We start from the raw sequence: 24567 nt of genomic DNA, 5'->3' as shown, positions 1-24567 counted from the left end.
GTTTTTGATATGTCCTTTAGGTATTTGGCCATTGATATCTTGCAGTCAATGTTAATGACACCAATGTGCATATTAACTTATTGAATTTGGAGTTTGGAATCAGCCAGAGTACCCGGGGAATACCCACACAGGCACAGGTAGAATTTATAATCACCAGGCCAAAACCCAGACTCGAACCCTCGATCACAGAACTGCGAGCCGAAAATGCTAACCACTAGGGCACCGTGCTGTATAATTGACTTCCACTGGCAAATGGGGAAAATGACAATTTAGGGTTTTTTGGCTTTATTAAACATAATTTTTTACATTTTTTAAAAGAGCATTTCTTGACATTAGCATTGTACCTACTGCGGATTATAGGATGTAGGCAGGATGCAGAAAGTCCTTGGGGACGATACCCACGCTGCCGTTTAGCTCGCCGACCCACCAGCCATCCAAGTTGTACTCCTGGGTAGAAACATGGCAATCATCAGAAATGGATTTGAAAACTTAGTATTAAAAAAAAACATTTGAGCTAAAAATAAATCAATAAATCCACAATGAAACTTTAGTTACAGCATAAACATGCCTAACGGTTGTTGCCTTCAGCCAATAAATGATATTAGTGTCGCACCATATGAGCTAAAAAAAAAAAAAACAGGCAAGAATTGAGTTAGCAGCAGGTGGAAAAACAGATGTTAATTATCTTTTTATCGGATAACACGCTTTGGTGGTTCTCGTTGGCTGATTTGAGCAAATAGACATTGCGGCGGCCTAAATCACCAGAATAACGCAACGTAAGCCGCTTTTATTTTTCCGAGTTGGCGTGCCATCGGCTCTATCGATCCATCTGTTTATCCGATCGTCGACATTGGCTTTGGTCGAGAAGGGGGGCGACCATTTTGATTTATCGGCGCCGCCCATCTGTGCGAAACGCCGGGAAAGGTCTTTTGGACTATCGGCGCCGCCGTTTTAATACGAGCCAATGGCGTCCGTCAGGCGTGCCGAGCCGAGTCCATCTTCCTCGCGCCGGCGACGGGTTCATCCAGAGTACACCTGCTGTAATGGCCGCGTCCCCAAGTGAATTATCCAAATGACAAAAACTACGCGCCCCTCCTTCTGTTTCATGTCTTTTTATAAGGGGGAATGGCGGGTGGGCCCGAGCGGGGGGCCCCCAACAGTGTAGGGGGGCTACTGATTGAGCAACTCGCTTAATATTAAGGACAAAATGCTATACAAAGTCATTTTAACCCTGTTTTGGAAGAAATTGTTGTTTTTTTGCTAGTGTTTTGGGCCATTTTTTTAAATTTCACTTTCAGTGACCTGTCTGTGGCTCTTGAGCCGCATGTGGTTCTTTGGTTTGTGATAACATGTTTTATAGCATGTTCAAAGTTGGAAAATATCATTTCATAATTGCGTATTGATGAAAATATGTTTTTTCCTAAAAAAATAATCACTATGAATTATTCAAAGCCAGATTTGAGTGCCAAATTTGTCTTTTTTTTCCCCAGGAGCACCCGGGCCAACGTTCGAGGGTTCGAGCGCCTGGACGGCTTGACCTCCCGGTGACTCTTCGTCTTCCCATCTCCTTCGGAGGAGGGAGTCGCCATGGCAACACCATCAGCGCGCTATGCGCCCTCCTTTATTTACCACTTTGGAGGGGGCGGGGGGTAATGGCGGCGCCATCTGATGGCCACATCGCTCAGCTGGCGGTAGGAAGGTGAGGCCGGCGTGGCCTCGCCCTCCTCCCGCCGCTGACAAATCGGCGGCTATCTACGGCGGCTCCCGTTTCAAATTTCCACCTATTTGCCGCTACTTTGGCGCTAATCACGGTGGCGCTAGCTAGCCGGGGGGGCCCAGCGGAGGCGGGCCTTGTTAGTGACGGAGCGCAGGAAGTGTCTCATTGCCCCGCCGTTGAACCCGGCGCCGCTTGACGCTCACGTCGACGCCCTAACCGCCTGGCCCCGCCTCCCTGGTTTTCCTCCTGGCTTCGGCTTCCGCCATCTCGCTAACAAAGAAACATGGAGGCCTTGGGAGTGCAAAAAGGTCATCGTCTGGAACCCGCTATTCGCCGCGAGCCGATATGGTGACAAGTTAGTCACTGGGAAGGAAGATTGTCAACTTACTGTTGATTTTGAGGCATATTTGGGGTTAGTTTATGTCAATTTGGGGGTATTTACAGGTCACTTATAGTTGATTTTGAGTTATTGACAAACAAATATCGCCAATGTGGAGAAGTGGGACATCTAACGTCGATTTAGATTTTGAACCCTTTTAAAAACATAATTTTTAATCTTGGGAGTATTTTTGGGATTCAAAGTATCGCAATCTATTTTGATATATGGTCAAGCGCATGGAATAAAATAAAAACGTCATTTTACAGCCAAAAACGACTCCCTTTTTAACCAAAGTAAAAAAAACGGGCGCCACCTCACACATATCCAAAGGGCCACTTAGCTTCCAAGAGGGTCTTTTAATTAGTGGGTGGGCTTAAAGAGAAGCTGGGAGAACATCTCCGATAAAACGCAAAAGTGCATTTTGGGACGACGCGGCTAGTTAAGCTAACGACCATTTATTAAAGAGTTTTAGCATTAGCCACACCCCCTAAACCCAGAACCCCCCCCCCCCCCCCCCCCCCCGGCATCTAGAACATTTCTATGGCATTTGCTAGGAATGGAAGGCTGGGCTGAATAATGACAAACTGTAGATGACCGGACAGTGACCGTTGCCTCCTGCGTGACCCCGGACCCCAGACTCACCCCCTGCTACTCGGGGTGGTAAATAGGATGTCTTGCTTGGTGTCTATGGCCACAATAGCTGCGGGGGTCCTTAAATGGCCGTGTGACAGAGTGAGGGGGGGGGGGGGGGGGGCACAGAGTTGCCACAAAAGAAGAAAGGGAGCTCTAAGATCCCCTTTTGTCTCTCCCATTTGACTTTTTTACGCAACCCCGGAGACCATTTTATTTTTTGAGGGCCGCTCATCTTCCAATATGAATCGAGTTGGCGAACCTAATGACGGTATTTTGGATTTTATAAATGAAAATGATTGACAGGAGACCTATTTTGGGACGACGAGGCAAAAAAAAAAACGTGGCTATCGGGAAAGCTATCGTTTTGTATCGGAAAGTATGTCGTCATACTTTGAGCCACCACCAGGGGGTACCGTTGCCCGCATGGGTTAGTTTCTATTGATAAGTAGTGGAGCGCTTTAGTGCTCGTCTGCGATTGGCGGGGCCCCCAGGTACGGGCTGTGATTGGCTAGCGTGTTGGGTGAAAGAGAAAACATGGCGGCGCAAATGGGAAGAGGCAGGAGAGGCGTCTTTGCGTCATAAATCTGCTATCGCTGTTCTCTACAAGCGCCTGTGGGAATACTGGAATGTGTGTGTGTGTGACAGCTGACCTGTGGCGTCCATGTCGTCGAGCACATCCATTACGAAGCCAGGAAGGGACCAAGCAGGCCGAGGCGATGTCGTAGCGAGGTCCACATGTGAAAGAACAGCGACAAGCCGTTAGCCAATGTGACAAATTCTAGCAAAAGCACAAACGCGTGTAAATCAATAATCAATCGGTGTTGGGAGCAGCAGGCCGTGAAGTCCTGGAAATAAATATATAAAAATGATCAAACTGGCCTGCCATGTCAACATATCTAGGAAAAAATATATTAATGTATTTTTTGAAATGGTGATAGCTGGCCACGACTTGCTGAAAGTCAAAATAATGGACTTCTACTTTTTTGTTACTAATTTGGGGTCACCAGATAATAAACACAAAGTGCACTAGAGATATTAATTATTTCTTGGAAATAACATAACTTTGTGGCTCTTAAATACTAAAATATGTATTAAGTTGAAGGCTATTTTTGTATAGTACTTTTGTTTTAGCTGCCATTGTTTCCACAAATGTCTCTAAATACAGAGTTTGGAAAAAAAAAACTTAACAATATTCTTCATATAATTCTTAACTCAATTTTACAGATACTAATTTACATTTTGCCTGCTGATGACATTTTATACAAAAACAATTGACTAGAGCTCCAAAGTCGTCAAAAAACGCCATTTTGCAACTATAAATCAACATTTTGCATATCTTCCTTCCCCATAGGGAAGTTATGAATTGAAATTGTTGTACAGTAAAAAAGCGCCATGGCTTTACAGTAAGCGAGCGATCGATAATGACGGACGCGAATCCGACGGCGAGTTCACAGCCACGCGACACCGTCCGTCCATTCCGCCACGCCGCCACTTTGTTAGCGCCATTGATTTAGCACTTAGCGCGTGTCCTCGTTACCTCGTAATTATGGCGTGTGTTGACACCACGCCGCGGACGGACGACCGCCCACCCGGAAGACGATTTACGAGCTTTTATGACGCGGCCACGGGGCCAAAAAGGCCTCGGCCCGGAGTCCGTATTGCGAGGGGAAAAGGGGGTCAAGGTTCTCTGGGATACCGTCGTAAAAGTTGAAGGCCGCCCTCCCAGAGGGCTCGTTAAAGTAAATAGGCGATTGCGGCTTGTAATGCGCACGCGGCATGTTAGACAAACGCGGGTCATCAAAGCAGGCACTTGGGAGGCGGACGGATGACAATTTATGCCGGCGTATCCTAAAAATGTCAACTTTGGATTGAGGCGCACCCCAAAATGGAGCTTTTTTTAGACTGGAGTATTCATTGGGATTTTTTCTTTGTGGTTATTGGAGTGGAAATATTCCAAAAAAGTGTTAAATTTAGCAAATAAAATGCATTGTTGTTGTACTCGCTTAATTGGTAAGACAATTCCAAAATTATTTTTTTCTTTACGTCTGAAAATTTATTTAGGATTTTAAGATTTAGAGGTCAAAATTGGTTTTAAAAATTAAATATTATTTGAAGGACCCCTAATATGAGTGTTTTAAACTATTTTTATTTTAAAAGAAAGAGTATCCAAAAAATTTTGAGTTTTTTAGGCTAGATGGTGACAAATATTTTTGTAAACATTAAAGCTAGTGTCTATTTAAAGTCAAAATTAATACATTGAAAAGACTGCTCAATTTATACATTAAAAAAATGTTTTTTTTATATGTTATTCCTCTTATTTATGATGGCCGACAAAAGTAAGTCAAGGTGTCCAATCCCAGCAGCCGGCCGGCCTTGATTTCCACTCCCAAATCACCTGCAGTTTACATCAAGTGCAAAGAAAGAAATAAAGCCGCGCGCAGACTCCATTAAGTCGCGTGTTGTCGCCGCCATTATGGAGGAGAGCGCCATTACCCGGCGCCGACCGTGGCGCGGCGCCATCGTGCCCGCCAAGAGAACGAGGCCCCCGCTAAGGTGCGCGCCAATAACGTGTTCTGTGGGGAATTTGGCCGCTCGCTAACGGCGAATTTCATGGCCCGCTAACGGGGAATTTTACGGTTAATGGCGGCGGCATGCCGAGCGTTACGTACGGATGTTTCCGCGAACAATCTTTCCGTTTAGATTCATGAGGACAGGCGAGGGGAACTCGAGAATTCTGGGAAAGTTGGGATTTTCCAATGGCGTATAAAATGAAAGACAAAATAAAAACGGAAACTCTAGTATAACTTATTATTAGTCTATTTTTCAGTAAAAAGGCCAGTTTTTAAACTTGTTATTATTGCATGTCGTGTATATAATACTTTTATTTAGTTTAGTTTTTTTATGTGTTGAAAATAGTGTTTGTTGTCTTCAATTGAACTTAAAAAGTTGATTGGATTGAGTCGGAGGTACGGAAATGAGTGGTTGTCTATGTACAGTTCAGTTGTATTTAACTTTTATGTTTTTGGTGATAGACCTCCAATCCCTCTTTTTATTTCAATTAGTTTGACACGATCCATTAAAAGCGGTTGTTCATTCCCAAAGTCGACTATTTGAAAACCTAACTTTTGAAATCCGAAAGACACAATTGAGTGTGCGCTAACATACCTTACTGAGGATGAGAATGAGGTCTCCTCTGATGAAGGAAAGCTCATCTGACGTGTCTGCCTCGCAGTCCCACACGGCCTGGTAGTAGTTGCTGTAATCCAACCCTAAACAGGACAAAAATACTTTGTTTATTTACCAACAAAGAAATTAATTCCACATTTGAAATTCTCACCTGCTCTATCGCATTGTAAAAAGCCTTCAGGAGGGGGATCGGGAAAGTCCTCATCTAGACAACAACAAAATGGATCAGAATGACAAAAGCCAAATCCTAAATGACCCTAATAGTATCGACTTTTATGCACAACAGACATATTTTTATCGTTTTATTATTGTTACGTCTTTATGGCTCATTTGAAACAAACCCTTGATAATGGTGAACAAACGAGAGTATTGACAGTTGGTATCAAATTGCGGCATTTTACAACCACATTAAAAAGCGCTGGCTCAACGCTAACATTTGTCAGTCGCCGCGCGGCCATTGAAGAAGACCATAGAAGAGCCGTTAAAATAAAAAAAATACATAAAAGGTTACGGAGTGGATGCGAGATTTGCGCCGGGCCATCGGTATTCTCGCAGCTGGCTTTTTTCGATCCATACGAGGAAGACGCCGTGCCTTATTGGTCGAGGGGGACCAATGGGGGGCGTGGCCCAGGCGGGATACGGTGATACTGTCGGCGGCCCTGGCGCATCCATCGTCCACGCTGGCGGGGTGACAGCCACGCCAGCGCTAGGCAACACTATACTGCTGCCAGCAAGCTGCGCCCCGCTTCCAGGAAGAGGAGGCGCAAACACACACACACACATGTACACACACAGTTCAGTCTGTGTCAACCTTTGAGTTTTACAATGCTGAGTCAGCACGGTGGTTCCGCATTTGTGAAATTAAAAATGACTCGCTAGTTTTTTTTTAGATGTTAAAATTGGATTCTATTGCATAAGAACATTGTGAATAATGCAGCTAATTGGTCAGAGCTAATAATGTATGGTTAGGTAAAAAAATAGGGTTCAACGGGTAGCAAAATTTGGGAGAAAATATTTTGGTATCTATCATTTCGAAAATGTCGGCGAATACGAAGCGAAGAGAAGAAAGTCAGTCTGATTGATAAGCGACGGGGCGAGAATGTGAGGGAAAGAGGGCGTCATCCGATCCGCCATCTGTGGTCGGGTCCCGTGCCTCCTCCCAGATGGCTTTGAACGGCGGCGTGACACTCGCAAGACGGATCGGCCTCTCACTACAGATTTGGGCAAAGGTAATGTACTCAGCCACTGAAACACAATCTTGATGTATCTTATTTAATACATGCAATGATGGACGACAGCATCCAGAACATCCCATCGCGCCATTTCGGAGGGGGGTTGATTTTACTGGACTCGCAAAAAAAACGCAAATACATCCCAGACGTGAATATTTCAAGCTCGCATGACTTGTACTAAAATTACTGTTGCTAGGGTCTTTTGACCTTAAACTTGATTTAAAAAAAATAAGCTAACAGTACTAGTTTTGGACTATGATAGACTAAATTTTAACTACTAAAATGGCGTCCAATAGTAGTTAATGACTTAAAAAAAAGTGCTTTGACTAAAAAGAAATATGTAGCGAATGGAAAAATCTATCTTCGCAACGAGTGTAAATTCCCAGTCGGGTCTTCGAGACTTCAAGTAAATGACTGTTGCCGGGCAATTTTATCCCAAACTGGGCTTTGTCGATTGTAACGTGAGGTCATTTGTTGCCGGGCAACGTAGGCTAATTGGACGTGCTGTAAAGACAAAGGAAGTATCCGTCCATCCATTTTCTCCGTTGGCCTTTCCCTCGCGGCGCCCTTAACGTTCGCCATTACCTCGCTCTTTACGTCGGGGCTTTCCGATTGGCCGAGACGACGTGGGGTCAAATTAGTTGGCTAATTAGACATGGGCCGTGGTCAATGCCATTAAAAAAGGGGCCTGTAGGTGAAGTCTCCGTACCTGGTAGAACCTCATAGATGTCGCAGTCGTCTGCCAAGTCCTCGTCGGTTTGGCGCCCTGTTCCCGATACGATTGGGGCGTCCGGCCCGTCGATGTCATCGTAGGTGCCATCTTCCTCCTCTTCGTCATCATCTTCGCTCTCGACGTCCTCCTCGTCTTCGTCGAAAGGGATGGCGCTGGATCGAAGATCTGTTGGGGACATGAAACCAATGTTTAAATTTCCATCGAGAACATCATTCTAAAATTGTCTCACAGCCAGAAATTATTGGATTTATCAATAAATTAAAAAAATAATAAATATGTGCTAGGATTAAGAGGAAAAACGTCCCATCCATTATCTGGCAGATTTTTTTAGTTGTCAAAATAGGGAGTAAGACAAACTGCCGAGTGTCCTTTACTTCCCGCAAGTGGCCCGAGACCGTTTTAGCGGACTCGACACCCCCCTCCACTCGCTTCAGATGGACGAGTTGCCTCATGGCGGGCGACGGGTGCCGTTGCAACGTGAGGTTTCAGGTCCGAGCAGAAATCAATGTCATGGGAGGATAACCAGAACGGCTACAAATCAATTTCCTGTAAGGTGGAATTCAGTAGGAGGACCACGTGGGTTCTGAGGGTGGGGGTGGGGTGGCTTTTTCATAATGTACAACCATGACAGTTATGTTATGTCGTTGTTGTTTTTTATTCCCAAAATTCTCTACTCCGGTTTCCTCCCACATGCCAAAAAAACGTGCATGCTAAGCTAATTGTATGCTAAAGTGGCCCTAGCTATGAGTGCGGGTGCGAATAGTTGTCCAACTCATGGTGTCTTGCGATTGGCTGGCCACCATTTGAAGATGTCCTCTGCCTCGTGCCTTGAGTCAGCTGGGATAGGCTCCAGCACCCCCTGAAGAATGCATGCCTACCTCGTAGCACGAAGCTGATGTGGTTGACCCACTCGCTAGCTTCTTGTGGACTGCTAGCGGTGAACTATAGACAGAAAGAAAAAAAATGACACTAAGAATGAAGCCAATCAAGTTTGTCCTCACATCAGGTGGTTTTCCCACATTTCTACCAACCTGAAAAGTTCGACGACCGGGTGCAAAGAGTTCAAAGCAGGCGTTCCTTTTGGAGTCTTTCCTCAGGTTGGCGGCCAGCTGAACGGCGTAGTCGTTGATGTAGAAGGAGCCTCTCTGTTGTTTATCTGCGGTGGAGAGAGAAGAAGGATGGTGAGGGATGGCGAGTGGTCACCCACCCGCGTTGGCGAAACGGGGACTGACCTTTGTCGCTGCCAAAATAGAAGAAAATGTTATTGTTGAGAACGCACCATCGCTTCTGCCACTCCGAACCAAAAAAGCTGGGATCTGGGGAAGGTCAAAGGTCATCAAGACAACCTTTTGGGTGAATAGTGCTTCAGAAAATCAATTAGCAAGATGACATTTGCACTTGTCGTCCCTCAAATTTCAATAAAAATCCTGGTAAGTATGTAGCATTTAGTTTTTTTTACCTTGTCGTCTTTTCTCCAAGTAGCCCTGCTTGAGAATGTTGCCGAGGTCTTGAGCTGCGGTCAGCGGAATGTCTTCAAAGTCTGAAAAACAGAAAAACATCAACATTACCACATTGAATTCACCAACTTAAATTGAGTCATTTCCTTTAATTGAACCCTTGAAAAGATAATAGTGGCAAAATCCTGAGTGACCCTAAATTGCTCGACTATTGAATGGGCGGGGCTTGCGTCAAGGCGAAATCATTCCCAGGATTTGAATTCATCTGCTAATTGTTTCCGTGCCGGTTCCTCCCAGGATGGTCTCTATTCCCCAGGCTAGTCATCACGGCGACGTCTCCCTCCACGCCGAGGATCGAATGCGCGGCCGGCAGGCTTTGGGTAAGTGGGATCGATACGTTGACAGTGCCGCCGACCTCTGCGGCCATTCGTCTGCTGTCGCTGCGTCCAGCTAGCGCTTTCCTTTGCACAGTCACTCCTGGCTTCCGTCTCTATTCCGCCACAAACACCAGTTCTTGTTTACGTCGTGGAGGGAGGAATGTCGGCTATGTTTTTTTCCAAAATAAAGCATCTTCAATATTAATACATTTCAGTCACAGTCATTTGCAAATTTAGAGTAAAACTGCCAAAAGAGATGAAATAAAAATACAAGTACAAAGTACATTTTCATAGCAAAAATGTACATTTTCAGAGCAAAAATGCCACAAGAGATGAAATAAAAATACAAGTACATTTCGTTATGGTCCGTAAATGAATTTTTTAGGGTCCGTTTTTTTCGCCCTCAACGCCATTTTACCACATGACGTCACATTTCAAACTCCACGGAGTCTACTGTATTCAATTTACAGAATTTTGACAAAGGATCCCATCACGCCCGCGTCAACGTCCCGCCGTCCCTCCATAAATCCAAACGCGGCATTGTCAAAGGGCCCGTTACGGTCCATCATAACAAACAGCGAGCGTCGCTCACGTCCCCCCCCACCTCATCTATCCGCCGGCAGCCCGCCTTTGGCCCGTAATCCCCTCATCCGTCTCCCCGCTCTGGAGGGGTCGAGCTCGGCTAATGGCCAAGTAGGTGCAACACGCTTGAGTCAATAAACATCACACGTTTACGGCAAAAGTACACTTGTGAGTCACCTGACCTGTACCAAAAAAAAAAGGGGGGGGTTGTTCAACGGTAGTCCACAGGAGGGCAGCATTCCCAAGAAAAATTCAGCAAAGGCTGGATTGAACTAGTAAATATTCTGTTGAGATAAAAAACATTTAATACAAACAAGACTGTTTTGACCAAATGACATTATTGAAAGAAATGTTAGCATTGACATTAGCATGGATAAAAAACTACTTTTTTTAACCCACTTTTAATTTTGTATTAAGTTTTGTCACATGATAATGTCAACGAGTCTCAACTACTGTTTTCTGTTAAGACAAAAAATATTTCAATAACAGAATTTCAATAGTTTGGGATTTTTTAATACTATCGGACACAATTATGTCAAATATTTAGCGTGTAAAAATGTTGACGGTGGGATATTAAGATCAAAATCTCAATTAAGAAGCTCAAGGAGTGCAACAAATGAAATCATCACATACTTCTGCATAATACAAATTCCCAACGGGCCCGAGTTGTAAACATTAAGGGCCGCGCATGGCCCTCCGGCCATATTTTACCCCGTGGGCGCTAAGCTAATGCCTGTTATTAAAGCCTCATCAAGATCTGCAAGCAGACGGCTGCGCTCCTTCATAAAAAATCATAAATTGCCCAATCAATTATTCAGGCCAATAGCAGGAATTCATTTTCATCCCCTTTTGAGTTTTAATTAGCAGCGTCCTCCGCTATTGACATTAATTTGATGGGGACATATCGATCTTTCCCACATAAACTATTTAGGGGAGCGCAATTAGCCGCAGAGACAAGCCGACGGATGCGCCCTGTTTGCTAAATTGAGGTGATGGCGAGGAACAACAAAAGGCCGAGCAAACAACACAAATCAACTGCAGGTTTTCTGTCATTGGCTGCCATTGACGGCATCAGACGTCCAATCGTTCTATTACTGTTGATGCTATGGAAGGACTTAAATACTTAAATACTAGAATTAATACTGGTAATACTAATTAATTTCTGGTATTATTCATTTAGTTTTTATTGACATTCTATTCATTTAAAACTATGTTTATAATTAGGTTTTTAAAAATATATTAACATTTGTTATATTTAGGTTTTTAAAAATTGTCACCTGCACCATGAAGAGTTAAAAGTTATGAAAAGGACAATTATATCACAATTCTATTTTTTTTAATGAACTATATTATGGAGTAGTATTTTAAATCACTTTGACCAAATATTTAGATGTTTAAAAAAACACACAGCTGTAAGAGACTATTTGTGTTCATTTCTAAAATAATTTATAAAATTAAAATGGCTTTGGTTAACTATCAAAATAAAAGCACAATTCCCTATGTGCGACAAGAATGAGCTAGAGGGCCATATGCACTAGGGCCGGAATTGACTCCCTGGTGGGTGCTGCTTTGGGCCCACGCGCCCTAGGTTGGGCACACAGTCGTCTACCCAGCAACACGCGGGGCGTCGGCCAGCTGTCGGGCGCATCTTTTCATTTGGGCCGTCTCAGCGTGACGTTACGAGCGAAGGCTGACGGAAGACGGATGGCGGAAGGACTTAATGTCTTCCCTCGTTAAAATCCACGCGGGTTTGAGCTCAAAGTCAATCAAGAACGAAAAGAAATGCGCCGGCGCCCCAGCTAATAAGCAGCATTAGAGCTAACGCCAGTCGTAACGCGGCGCCCTCCCGGACACGCCAAGATGGAAAAAAAAAGACGAGGCGAGTGTAGCGATTCACATAGCGGGTGGTGGAGGATCGGTAAAAGGCCGTTCAACTGCAGCTGCGGGAAGGCGGGCGAGCGAGGAGGTTAAAAGTTGTCAATGACATGCACATTTTGCTAAACAAGTTGGATTTTTAGCATCGTTATATTGGCCGAATGCTAGGCAAGGGCAAAAAATTTTATGGTGAGCTTTTTGTGAGGGTTATTTTTTTAGTATATAACTATTGAAACTGTACCCAAAAAAAATAGATACTGCTTCGCCGGGTAAGGACACTGTGGAAAACGGTAGTGGACACTCGTTGACTTTATCATGTGATGAGTGTAAACATTGTAGGTAGGTCCTAAAAGACATACAAAATTAGCAGACCAGTTCAGATTGGGGGCAGAATCAGCATGTGAAAACTAACAATTTATCATTTAAAAAAAAATCAAAAGCAACATTTTTTTTTTACTGGGTCAACAAGTCAAGTCTTGATTTTCTCTTCCAATTTTCTTAATAACAACTCTATCTTAGCAACCTGTCATTTGTCAATATCTCAAAGCCATGTTCAGTTAAATGTTGGGATCAAAACAACACAATGGCTACTTCCTTCCTTCCTTCCTTGCTTGTGCTCAATTTGCTCAGTCATGAAATCACGGCCACGTGTGTGACCTCTACCGCTTGTAGCTACACCTGTCGTATACGTTAGCCACGGTCTTCCATCTTAATGAAAAGCGGCTTTTTGGCACGCCGCACTTAGCGTCTACTCGCCGCCGTACGTTTCCTATCTTTTGCGCTTAGTCCTTGGATGCCAGAGCTATTGCGGCGTTTTGAGGGGGGGGACGGGGTGCTTTATCAGGACGTGACCTCTACATGAACCCCGCTGATGAGGTGAAACAGGAGGCGAGGAGAGGCGGCTTGGCCCCGAGGGGGCCACGGGGAGGAATGCTGCCGATTCTAGGGAGCCAGGCGACCGACCGCAAAGCCTCCAAAACGGCGTCCTTGATTAGGAAAAAGGATTTGGCGGGTGCACCTTCACCCGCCCGCCGTTCAATCTGCGCCCGGGCCAAATTGACGCATTTTTCCTCATTAACGGAGAGGGAGGCCCCCAGTGGGCGCATCCCCCGTAGCCGGCGCTCAGACCGACGGGCACTGAGGTTAAGGGCAAAGCGTCCTGGCCTCCCCCCCCCACAACGAGATTTGATTAGGACCGAAGTCATCGATACGAGGGAGCGTGTTTAGAAGGTCCTAATGCACACAAAACATGCGGCGCATTAAGGTGGGCCCGCGAGATGACCGCGTTGTCATCTAATCCGCTTTAATGGCGCCGGCAATTTAGGGCTGGCTTTTTGATCGGGGAAGCCAATCGCATTAGGGCCTAAATCTAGGCAGGTAAAAAGCCTTTGGAGGCTAGTGCGGAATAAGACAAAGTGAGTGGGCAATCTTTCTTGCTATAGTTGAAGTTTTTTTGGGGGGAGGGTTGTTTTTAGCAGTATGAACCTAGTTTGGGAAATGAAATTAGAAAAAGAGGCATCAAGATTGGGAAATTATTGACATGTAAAGATGAAAAATACAAATTTACAAAAGAGTTATTAGCATAAAAAATGTTGGGGGGTATGTTTTTAGCAGTATGAACCTAGTTTAGGAAATTAAATTAGAAAAAGAGACATCAAGATGGAGAAATTATTGATATGTAAAGCTGAAAAAGACAAATTTACAGTATTAGCAGAAGAAAATGTTAGGGGGTTTGTTTTTAGCAAAACAACTATTTTTTTGGTTTGTTTTTAGCATCATGACCCTAATTTAGGAAATACAATTTGAAAAAGAGGCATCATAGTTGAGAAAACATTGGCATGTAAAGCTGAAAAATACAAATTTACTTAGCAAAAATTAGCAATTAGCAATTAGCAAAAAAAAAATTTTTGCCAGTCAGTTCTGCTTGCTAGCAAATTGACTTGAAATATTTAACTCTAAAACAAAAAAAGTTTGATAAAAATATAAATCTATACCACAGTACTATTCACACAACACATTTTTTCAAAACACCTCAGAATTTTCTTACTCTTTAACACATTCACTCCCAAAACCAAACAACTATTCATCATTAATGGCCCATAAATGTGCATTGTACTTCATTACAAGCCCCAAAAAAAGCTATTTTGTCCCCATTTTGTTACCCTTTGTCCTTGCACCTAAAAATAACAAAAGCAAGTGACGGCGGAGAATTCCGACGTCCAAACGGGACGTGTGCTAAGGGGCTAAATTTACTACAACGTGACACGGGCTTCCCCCTGGGCGGCCATAAGCAGCGAAGACGTTGACCCTGAATTTCCCTTTTGTAGATTTACTACCACCATTCAAATGCTTAAGTGCAGATACAATGATCCTCTAATCGCAGGGGACGCTTTTCAGCCGCGTTACGAGCGCGGGAAGGAAAAAAAAAAAGGAATATAAATAGCAACAACGGAGCCGTTGGAGAAACGCGGATGGGCCATAAAAACGGGACGAGGGGCCGTCCGGGGTGGCCCGCAGGCCAAAACGCTTTGGGAGAATCAACGCGCTTAAACCTATGGTTATTGCAATTTTACTTGCTTTTATATACTCGGAAATGGGGCTCGTGCTCAGTGTGTATTTGCTATTTATAGTTTTTTAACTGCCGTAAGTGTCGTTATTGTTTAGACGATCCCCGAGACAATTATTATACATGCCGACAATAATATTTTGTGACTAAATCTGACTGCGATTGAAAATTGTCATGTTTGTTTGGTTATTTTAAACATATGAAAACATTGGTGGGATTATAGTTATTTTGAAATGGTTATTTTATATGTTAGTTTTGTTTTAAATGAATTTAATTATTATGAATAAAATTAGTAGGAAATTGAATGGTATTTGTAAAGGTTAAAATGTTTTATTGACAAATTCTACTTTGATTAATAGTCAATAATCATTGTTATTTTACTTTGAATAATTATTTTAGGGGAAAAATTCCAATGAATTATAATTGTATTTTATCATTTGCTATTTTGTTTACATCTTGTCTACTGGCACCATAATTGTAATGAATACAACAATAAATTAACTTATTAAGAATGATATTGTTGTACTTTAATTTGAAAGGTCATTATTTTGCTGCTTTGGAAAAAACGAAAAACATGAACTAGTAGCTTGAGTTACACACACACACAGACGCACACACAAATTGTCATTGAACAATTGCATTCTTCAATCAATTTGAATAAACTGAATATAAATCACTAAATCTTGTAAAATTGGGGATTATGTATTTTTAAAGCAATTCTGTCAAATAAATGATTACAGCAGTCAACTGTATTAATGTGACCTGTCTTATCTGAATTTAAAGTCATTCCAAATACCTCCAAATAAAGAAATAAATACACACAGAGCACTTAAAATAAACAATGTGAATATAATTCCTACTGAAAGACTAAAAAAAAAAAAAAAATTAGTGCCACGTGCTCGACTCAATTTTCCAAGGCCCATCTATTGAATTTTGCGTCCAATCTTGGCAAACTAAGAAAACAAAGGACGGCCCACTTGGCTCGGCTGGTCAATCCTCAACATCCTCCTCCACTAAGTCGACAAGGGCACGTTAATGAGCCTAAAGCGCTCGTTAAAGCCACAATTAAAGGCGAGGATCCCAAAGGCTTTGAGAGTGGGCAGAAAAAAGCGAACCCTAAGAAATCAAGCGGGCCACCTGGGCTGGGTGGGCGCCATTGCCGCCATTGAAGGCATCGCCACCGCTTCATTCATCTCCAGGAATGGATTCCAGTGGAGGGCAAAATCAAATTGTCATTAGGCAGGCAGCAGAGAAAGGAGGAGAGCGCGCGGGAGGGTACCTGGGAACGCTAACCTCTGCATGAACCCGCCGCCGCTGCCGCCGCATCTGATACTTTTCCTATTTGTCTGGCGCCATTGACAGCTCTGGGGGAGATTAGGACTTCCCACTTTGCATTCTGCCGGCGTGCGCGCGCCGCCGTTTTACGGATGGACGGACGGCAGCGCCATTTTCCCTCTCTTTATAACTCCTCGCCTGAAAATTCAGTTCTTTTCGAGAGGCCGAGGCGGCTTGTAATTAGAACGAGCGTGACGATAAAACAAAGCAAACGAGGGCGGAGGATGCGACCGCTGTACGGCGAATGCGGGCTCGGGAGGGGGTATTTGATGGATGCCCTTTGGTTAAATACGTCCAAATCCCCCCCCCTTGGAAATGCTCTCGTCTTGCCAGTGAGTGTAATGAGTGTGTGTGAGAGAGAGAGTGTAAGATTAATAGTGTAAACAGAGAGAGAGAGAGAGTAGGAAAGAGAGAGAAAGACTATCAGCATCTGCAGCAGCAGCAAGCACAGTAGCCCTGGGGAAGGGGGTGGGGGGGTTTAGACGATGAACTTTTGAACCCTGATGGCGAACAGTCGCAGCGATGCAAAGCGCTTGTCGCCGCCTGGTAATGGCCGCCTCGACGGGAAATCGGCGAGCGAGGGGAACGGAGGGGAGCGGAGGGGAACCGACGAGCCGGCGCGGAGCTCATTAACATACTTGTCGCAAACACGCCGCCGCCGGTTGTCGAATTGGGGTTGGAAAATTCTCGCCTGGTGCAGATTAGGATTGTCACTTTTTTGAACTCCTGTAATGATGATTGGAAGAAAATTTGGAGACAAATTCTAATTCTTAACATTAAAAAAGTCTCCTTAACAGCGAAAAAGCATTAAATACATTACAGGCAATGATATGGAATGGAAAAACATAGTTGAATTGACCCTCCCAATACAAAAAAATGGACATCTAAAGTAGTCAATGGCCTTGGAAGATGAGTAGTCACAGTCACTCCTCTGCTAAATATTACTAAAGAAATACTTTACATTTTTTCAGCCGTCCCAGTCAAAACAAATTAGACATCTAGCTCTGTCAAAGACTTAAATGGGCGCCATGTCCTGTTTTCCTGCTTTATTCTAACTCAACCATTGCATATCTAACTATTAGCATTTTTCCGCGTACAGTATGGCGGCTGAAAATAAAATATGTTTAGTAAAATCAGCTATAAAAAAGGCATACAAGCTTTTAAAGGTCAAACATGCGAGTGACCCCTTAGGGGGGAGTTTAGATCAGCCCCCGTACGTAATCTGGCACTCTTTCAAAGTTTTCCTGCGAGCTGACTTGGCGACTCCCGCCACCAGGAGCCGCTTGGCGGCCAAAACTTTGCTGATGGAGAGCATTTCCCTTTTCAAAGGCATAACGGCGTTCCCCAGTGACAGCTTTTAGATTTAATATTCCATTTGCCGGCTAATGTTGTGACTACAGATTGGTCGCAAGTGTTCAAACGAGCGAGAAGTGAGACTTCCGCGCGTGATGGGAAATCGGACATGAATTAATCTCATTTTCAAAGGATTGGAATCGGGTCAAATTTAGGATTTTTTGGGGGAAGAATCGCTTGGAGGCCTGGATTGGACGTCTATCGCTGTCAATTAAAATGGATGGAATTGTCAATGGAGGGCAAAGGTCAAAATAACACTGAGGTAAATTCAATAAAAATGACCCACACACAGTACTATACTATATATTTGTATGTACAATAGTGAAACAAAGGCAAATGTCCAAAACGTAATAACAATTTGGAGCACATATTTCTATTTACACTGGTGAAATTACTTTAAAGGGAGCATAAAAATCACAATCATAACAGCTAAATTTATCACTTTGGACTATTTTTTTTAATGTTAGTATTTATCAAAAGTAATGAGTGAAGTAGCATTTCAGCTATATGCAATATTTTATTTCTTAAAAGAGAATTTATTTAACAAGATGTTTATATTATCTTATTTCAGTAAAATTATAATTGACAAAAGTTGTCATAAACGTTAGCAATAATAAATACAAAGGTTAAAATAATAATTTTTGGAATTAGAAACGTATGTTGTATAATTAATCATAAAATCATAATATTAATCGATGTGAAGATACAGGCCCTGTTATCAATTATCAATAAAGCAAATTCATATCGACTCGCAACACTATTTCTAAAAACGAATCTTGCATTTATTTGCATTTTTAAATGAGGACTTGTGTTAGATTTATTTTTTAATGGCAAGCTCAAAGTTACTTTGCTAAACAATATTTAAATTAACTTTTAATGCCTAACCAATTGTACATTTATAATTCCAAAATACAAATACATAGTAGATTCATATTATTACCTAAATATAATTAATTAGAACATTTACTTTGCGATATCTAATGACCTTTTCAAATATTGGTTATTTACTGTGAATACAAAAAAACTACTATAAAATACATTCCAAAAGAGAAAATTACACACGCAAATAACTATTTCCCCACCACCACCCGAATATTTCCCATATTCTCCATACACATTCACCTATTTTTTCTTTCCAAATAAAAATATTTCCCTCAAATCCAATAAATTATCGCCACGTATACGTAATATCTGGTGTGCCTGTCGGAAAACAAAACATTGTGACTCTGTGTTTATGTATTTAGATGTGTAGGAATGCCACGCATGCAGAAAAAAGGAGGGGTGTGTGTGTGTAATGTGTGTGTTTGGTTGAAAAATGGTGCACGGTGCATGAGCCCCAAATAGCCGAGCCCGAGGTGGACGTCAGACGAGGCCGCGGCGAGGTCAGCGACGCGGTCAACGGGTGAAACGCAGTTCACATTAGCATGCAGACAGCCGGCCTAACAATGGAGCCTCCATCTGTTCCCGTCAGCCATTACAAATCTGGTGTCAGCCGCTCCGGTCCGAGACAACGGCCCGCCGCATCTCATCAAACGGAGGCGAAAGGAAACGCGGCGATGGCGACGGCGGCGGCGGACCGAAGGGGGACGCCCATTAACCGGGAGTGATGTATCATCCTCGCTATGACGGAACTCGGAAATGAGCGGCCAAATAAGCTTTGGAATGATTGGAGTGTGTTGCTATATTTTTGGCGGATTGGCGAAAGGTGCGCGGGGGTGACGTTATTTCGGATTAGTGCTCGGACTGTGTGATTTTATCATCACGTTGGTATTAAAATGATTGTTTTGTGGCGAAATGAAGATTCCGAAATTATTTTTTAAAGGGCTAATGAGAAAACTATACAGTACGATAGGTTAAAAAAATATATATATATCAATTTAGTGATTAAGACATATAGATAGAACGATTCCACCCACACGACCCCGACTACTAGTCGAATCAAATCCATCCTGAGGGAATTGAAATAAGCAAGGCCTGACGTATGATGTCACCGACCCCCCCGCTTCTGTAAGAAAGTGCACCGAGTGAACGCAGGTTGAACTTTGAACTCTAGTTGCCCTTTAGGCTGAGGACACCAGCCATTCACGAAGCTAACACCATCACGAGAGAGAGAGAAAGAAAGAATTGCCAGAGGCTTCTGGGCGTCGAGCAAAGGTGGCGCTTGTTAACGTGGCGTTAAAATGTTTACGTTTGGAGTCGGGCTATCTGGCGTTGTTTGATTCGGGCCAAATTGCATCGGGAAGACTTAATGGGCAATAAGTCACATTTAATGTTGACAACGGAGAGAGTGTCTAAAAAAAAAGCATTTAAGGCAAGGTCTCTGAATTTGACCGGAGAAATGTTTGCCAAAATTGGGGCTGTGTCATTTATAAAGTGGGATTTAAAAAAAATACTGGCAAAGATCAATTTATTTCATTTTAGTGAAAGGTTACAACGTAATCGAGATTGACAGGATAAACTAGCCTTGTACTGATAGTATTTTCTTGGCTTCCAACATCTGGCACACTTTTCTTATTAAATATACATTTTTAATACTACATCATGGCATAGTTACTTTAATATAGAATAATTGCCCCATTGATGATGCTAACGTCCAATCCCTTCAAAGTAGGAGGCCTGGCAGTGACTCAACAAATGTTCTTTGGCTAGCTACCTACCAACCACCATATCAAATCATCTCCTGGACTAAAATGGCCTCAAGGCGGCCATTTTGGAGGGGGCGTTTCTGTCAAGTACATATTGCTCAAGTATCTGTTATTTATTATGAAACATGTTATCATTGCAACACTAATATGAACAAATATGTGTTAACATTCACGGGCAATTAAGAACATTCAAAAACTTGACTTTGTTTTTGGAATACAAGTAAAAGCAAGAGTAAAAGGAAAAAAATGCTAACTATACACAGGAAAAATGATAAATGAAACTACAGGGTGTGTCTGCAAAAACAAAAATATCAAAAAAAATGACAATAATTATAATGTTCCCATCTGCCAGGACCCTCTGCTGCACTTTTGGGGGACGCAAGAGTTCACGTAGCCATATTTGACGACAACCAGCTGGCATTAACGAGCGGGGCGCTAAAACCACCGTTAACCTTTTTCAACCCCCGGAACGGTCTTCGCAAAAAAAAAAAAATCAAGCAAAGAGAAATGGGCACCGAGTCAATAATGCCCACCTGCGGCACGTCAAGGACGATTAGCCGACGCGGCGAGTCGGGAATACAAAAATTCTGAAGCGGAGGGAAAGATTGATAAAGCTAGAGAGGGACGGGACACACATGGCCCCTCAGGTACAGTGTTGTATTTCAAACCCGCTCGCGGAAGAATAGAGGGGCCCGCTTTCAATCAATCACGCCGTTAGCCCGCGGCTACGCTGCCTCTCACTTGCGCGTGACCGCCACCGGGGGGCGCTCTAGCTCACCGATCGGGCCCGCCGGGGACCGCCGGCCGAAACCCGGCGGCGCGGGCGGCCAATCGAAAGAGGGGCGCGTTAAAGGGAGGAGCGGTTGGGTGATGTGGAGGTATGGCGTGATCTGTTTTCTCAAATTAGGACAACAATGTGTGCTTCCTGTGGAGTGAAGAGGCCATCTGAGAGGGTGTTAAAAGTGCAGCCGGGCTGCTTTCTCAGAGGAAACAAACTATAACTCTTCCCTTTAATTGCCTCGTTCGATCAGCCGCCGCGCACACACGCGCCTACGTTAGGTGGGACTGAGACAGAAGGCACTTACGGTCTGTCACGCCGTCCTCCTGGTAGTCGGAAGCCAGCGAAGCGTCGTCGGACGGCGCCGAATGACCCAGGCTGGAGCTGCGGTTGTCCTCGCAAACCTCTTCCTCCTTCGTGTCGGCTGAATGGAGGCGCAAGAGAGAGGGTATTAGGTACCGAGCAAGTCAGAGATAGCAAAAATAAATACATAAAAAACCCTGATGCCTATTTGTATTTTTTTTACTGGGAAAACGCACTTGTAGTTCCCTTCAAAAAGAGTGATACATTAATTACATTTAAAAAGCACCTTCTCTCTTCATACTTTCATAGAGTATGAATGGGCTACAAATTGCCTTTCAGGCAGAACCTGGAATGGACACTGCCTGGGCGCCGTATGTTTGACACCACTTATCATTTACTACAACGGGGGTGAGCAAGGCAGTCCTCAAGAGCCACAGCGTTTCGTTCCAAGAAAGACGGGGGTTGGGCTGAAATGAGAAGCACCTGAATGCCATCCACTGATTGCACTGGTTGGACATTAGTATTGTGGAAAAGTTTCCTCTTTTGAAACCCTGCACCCACTGTGGACCTTAATGGAATATTTTGAATATAGAATCACAAAAAAAAATATTTTTAGAGATGACAATAAGGGCTGGCTCTAGAGGTGACTGTGTAGTTTAGTCAAAGAAATAGTGCTAATGCACCTGTTCTCAACTAACCACTACTATTATTATTAATACTACTACAATTCCATGTAGTGCTTTTTTTTTGCTCCAAGATCGACTTTTCAATGAGCCAATCGCGATCTACTTAGAATTTAGGGGCGGGGCAAGGCAGCGGTCCTCCAAGCCAAGTGTAGCTTTTCCTTCCACGGACACAAAGTTGAACCAGCGGGGGTTGGTCTGAATTGAGCACCTGACTGCAATCCACTGATTGCACTCGCAGGACACTAGTATTGTGGAAAGGTTTCCTCTTTTGAAACCCTGCACCCACTATGGCCCTTAATGGAATACTTTGAATCTAGAATCACCAAAACAAAATCATTTTTAAGGATAACAATAAGGGCTGGCTCTAGAGGTGACTGTGTAATACCCTTAAAAAAAAAGAGTAGAAAATGAACCAAAAGCACATTTTCTCTTCATATCTGGAACTCAAAATCAATTAGAATACAACCTGAAACACAAGTAGATAGATCATAACCGTAAATAAATCAAACAACTAACCACTACTATTATTATTAATACTACTACAACTCCATGTAGTGCTTTTTGCCCCTTTTCAATGAGCCAATCGCAATCTACTTAGAATTAAGGGGCGGGGCAAAGCAGCGGTCCTCCAGGCCAAGTGCAGCTTTTCCTTCCACGGACACAAAGTTGAACCAGCGGGGGTTGGTCTGAATTGAGCACCTGAGTGCAATCCACTGATTGCACTCGCAGGACACTAGTATTGTGGAAAGATTTCCTCTTTTGAAACCCTGCACCCACTGTGGACCTTAATGGAATAGTTTAAATCTAGAATCATAAAAAATATATATAATTTTTAGGGATAACAACAAGGGCTGGCTCTAGAATATCCACTTTCATATCTTGACTGGGTCGCATTTTGGACTTACTGTCCTGAGGCTGTGAGTTTGAATGGAAATTTAAAGTAAGAATTGTTCTACAATTGACAGGTGACCAGTAGGCTGGAGTAACCTGCACACTTATGACCCTAGAGGGGATAAACGGTACAACACATGGATGGGTGGGAGTACTACTACATGGGGATTTGGGATCATTTGATTGACATATTGTGTTTGTGAATGCTACCTGGTACTTGGTCCATCTCAATCAATTTTAAAATTAAATGCTATTAATTTAACTTCTTTGTAGTTTCAAAATTCCTCTTTCTTAGGAGCAATGAAGTAATTTTGTGTACTTTTGACTAATGGTTATCAGTATTAAGGTCGTGAAATGTAATTTCCGATACTTACAGCGAAAGGGGAATTCTTGAGGGTTTCTACAAGAAAGAAAAAAGACATCTTGTTAACTTTCTTCATTTAAACACCAGAAAACCATCAGATTTCCCTGCACAGGCGCATTCGCTTCTTATCGTGCTGCAAATGGGCGGTCCTTCACATGAGATTCTGTCAACATCACTTGTACAAATTGAATTAAATTAAAAGGAAATGATAAGAAAAAGATTTTCGCCTAAGACCTTTAAAAACTGATAACAGCAATAAGCGGCAAACCATTAGACTCAATGAGTTGATCTGAATGGACCAGACTGCGTTTAAGGCAATTAAAGCACCAATTAGAGGTCTTGTTCGGTATTAGCAACAAACATTAGATAATTGGGCCATGAAATTACACTGTGACGCTTGAACGGTCCTTTCAGGGAAAGAAAAAAAAAGAAAGAAAAACCCAGATGTCAAGTCTTACCTCACGTGGACCACCCTGAAATTATTCAATATGACTTTGCGGGTTTCTGCCGCATTTTCACTGAGATGCTCGTCTTGAAGGATTTCCGACACGAACACCTCGCAATCTGTCCGCAAAACAAAAGACTGTCCATTAGGAAAATGAGAAAATGGCAATCACTGTAGATACTATGTGTAGTACTATATTTTGAATGAGACTAAAGCAATTCCCAGAATTGAAGCTTCTTCTGTGAGCCAGTTAATCATATTTTCACCATTTGGGTCAGTAAAATTTGGGCACGTGGCCCATGGGCCATAGTTTGGACACCCTTGAGCTTGTCTATCATAGATTACATTGTTTTTAAAATAGAAGAATTGATTAAAAGGGGTCAAGGGGCTTTTTCCCTGAGGCAAAATGGTGCCATAAATGAAAGTGCAAATTTACCATCAAACAGGTTGGGTCACTCATCTGATTTGTTTCTGTCATACTCTCACTCATATCTCTCTACATATGCAAATTTCTGTCCAATGGGTTGGTGTGGTGTGTATAATAGTTGTATTCAGAATTTAGAATTCAAACCTTGGGATCAGCAAAATATCAAATGGGTCCATTTTAAAACCTACCGTTGACAGCAATAGATGTCCAATATACATAACATAACCTGTCTCTATAAAGTGTTTGGATATGAGATAAATGACCAGCAAGATTTGCACCAATGCTCGACAAAAAAGAACTCCTAAAAGGAATATAAAAGGCTAAATAATAAGAGAAGATTACCATCTAGTAGCCTCCTGAGATCATTTGGGATGCTCCCCATTCCTGACGTTTAACGGTGCAACCTGAACTACTCTTACAACGAGTTTACTTTCACGACGCTGGGAAACAAAGCTTCCGTGTCAGATGCGCAGCCAATGGTGGCGTATGTTTGCGGGGGTTGGTTGTAGCGCTGTGCAGAAGATGAGAACTTCCTGTGGTCTCCATGACGACAAGATGAACAGGAAGCACAGGTCCCAACTCGCCCTACTTTTACATACACAA

General features: G+C 43.0%; 1 protein-coding gene across 1 annotated transcript; it reads right to left on the bottom strand.

Annotated features, from left to right (window-relative positions):
* Nucleotides 1-268: 268 nt before the first annotated feature.
* On the bottom strand, nt 269-24553 carry skap1 (src kinase associated phosphoprotein 1). The gene is made up of 12 exons (XM_077738372.1): nt 24307-24553; nt 23551-23656; nt 23103-23128; nt 21156-21272; nt 9340-9420; nt 9113-9196; nt 8912-9036; nt 8759-8822; nt 7857-8045; nt 6067-6120; nt 5895-5998; nt 269-447 (listed from the first exon to the last, which is right to left on the bottom strand). Exons 1-12 carry the CDS (start codon nt 24344-24346, stop codon nt 355-357), a joined length of 1083 nt encoding a protein of 360 aa, XP_077594498.1. The 5' UTR covers nt 24347-24553; the 3' UTR covers nt 269-354.
* Nucleotides 24554-24567: the final 14 nt, after the last annotated feature.

This window comes from Stigmatopora nigra, chromosome 18, assembly GCF_051989575.1.
Source record: "Stigmatopora nigra isolate UIUO_SnigA chromosome 18, RoL_Snig_1.1, whole genome shotgun sequence".
NCBI classification, from domain to species: domain Eukaryota; kingdom Metazoa; phylum Chordata; class Actinopteri; order Syngnathiformes; family Syngnathidae; genus Stigmatopora; species Stigmatopora nigra.
Note: the sequence above shows the minus strand (reverse complement) of the source record. Positions and strands in the feature narration are given on the sequence as shown.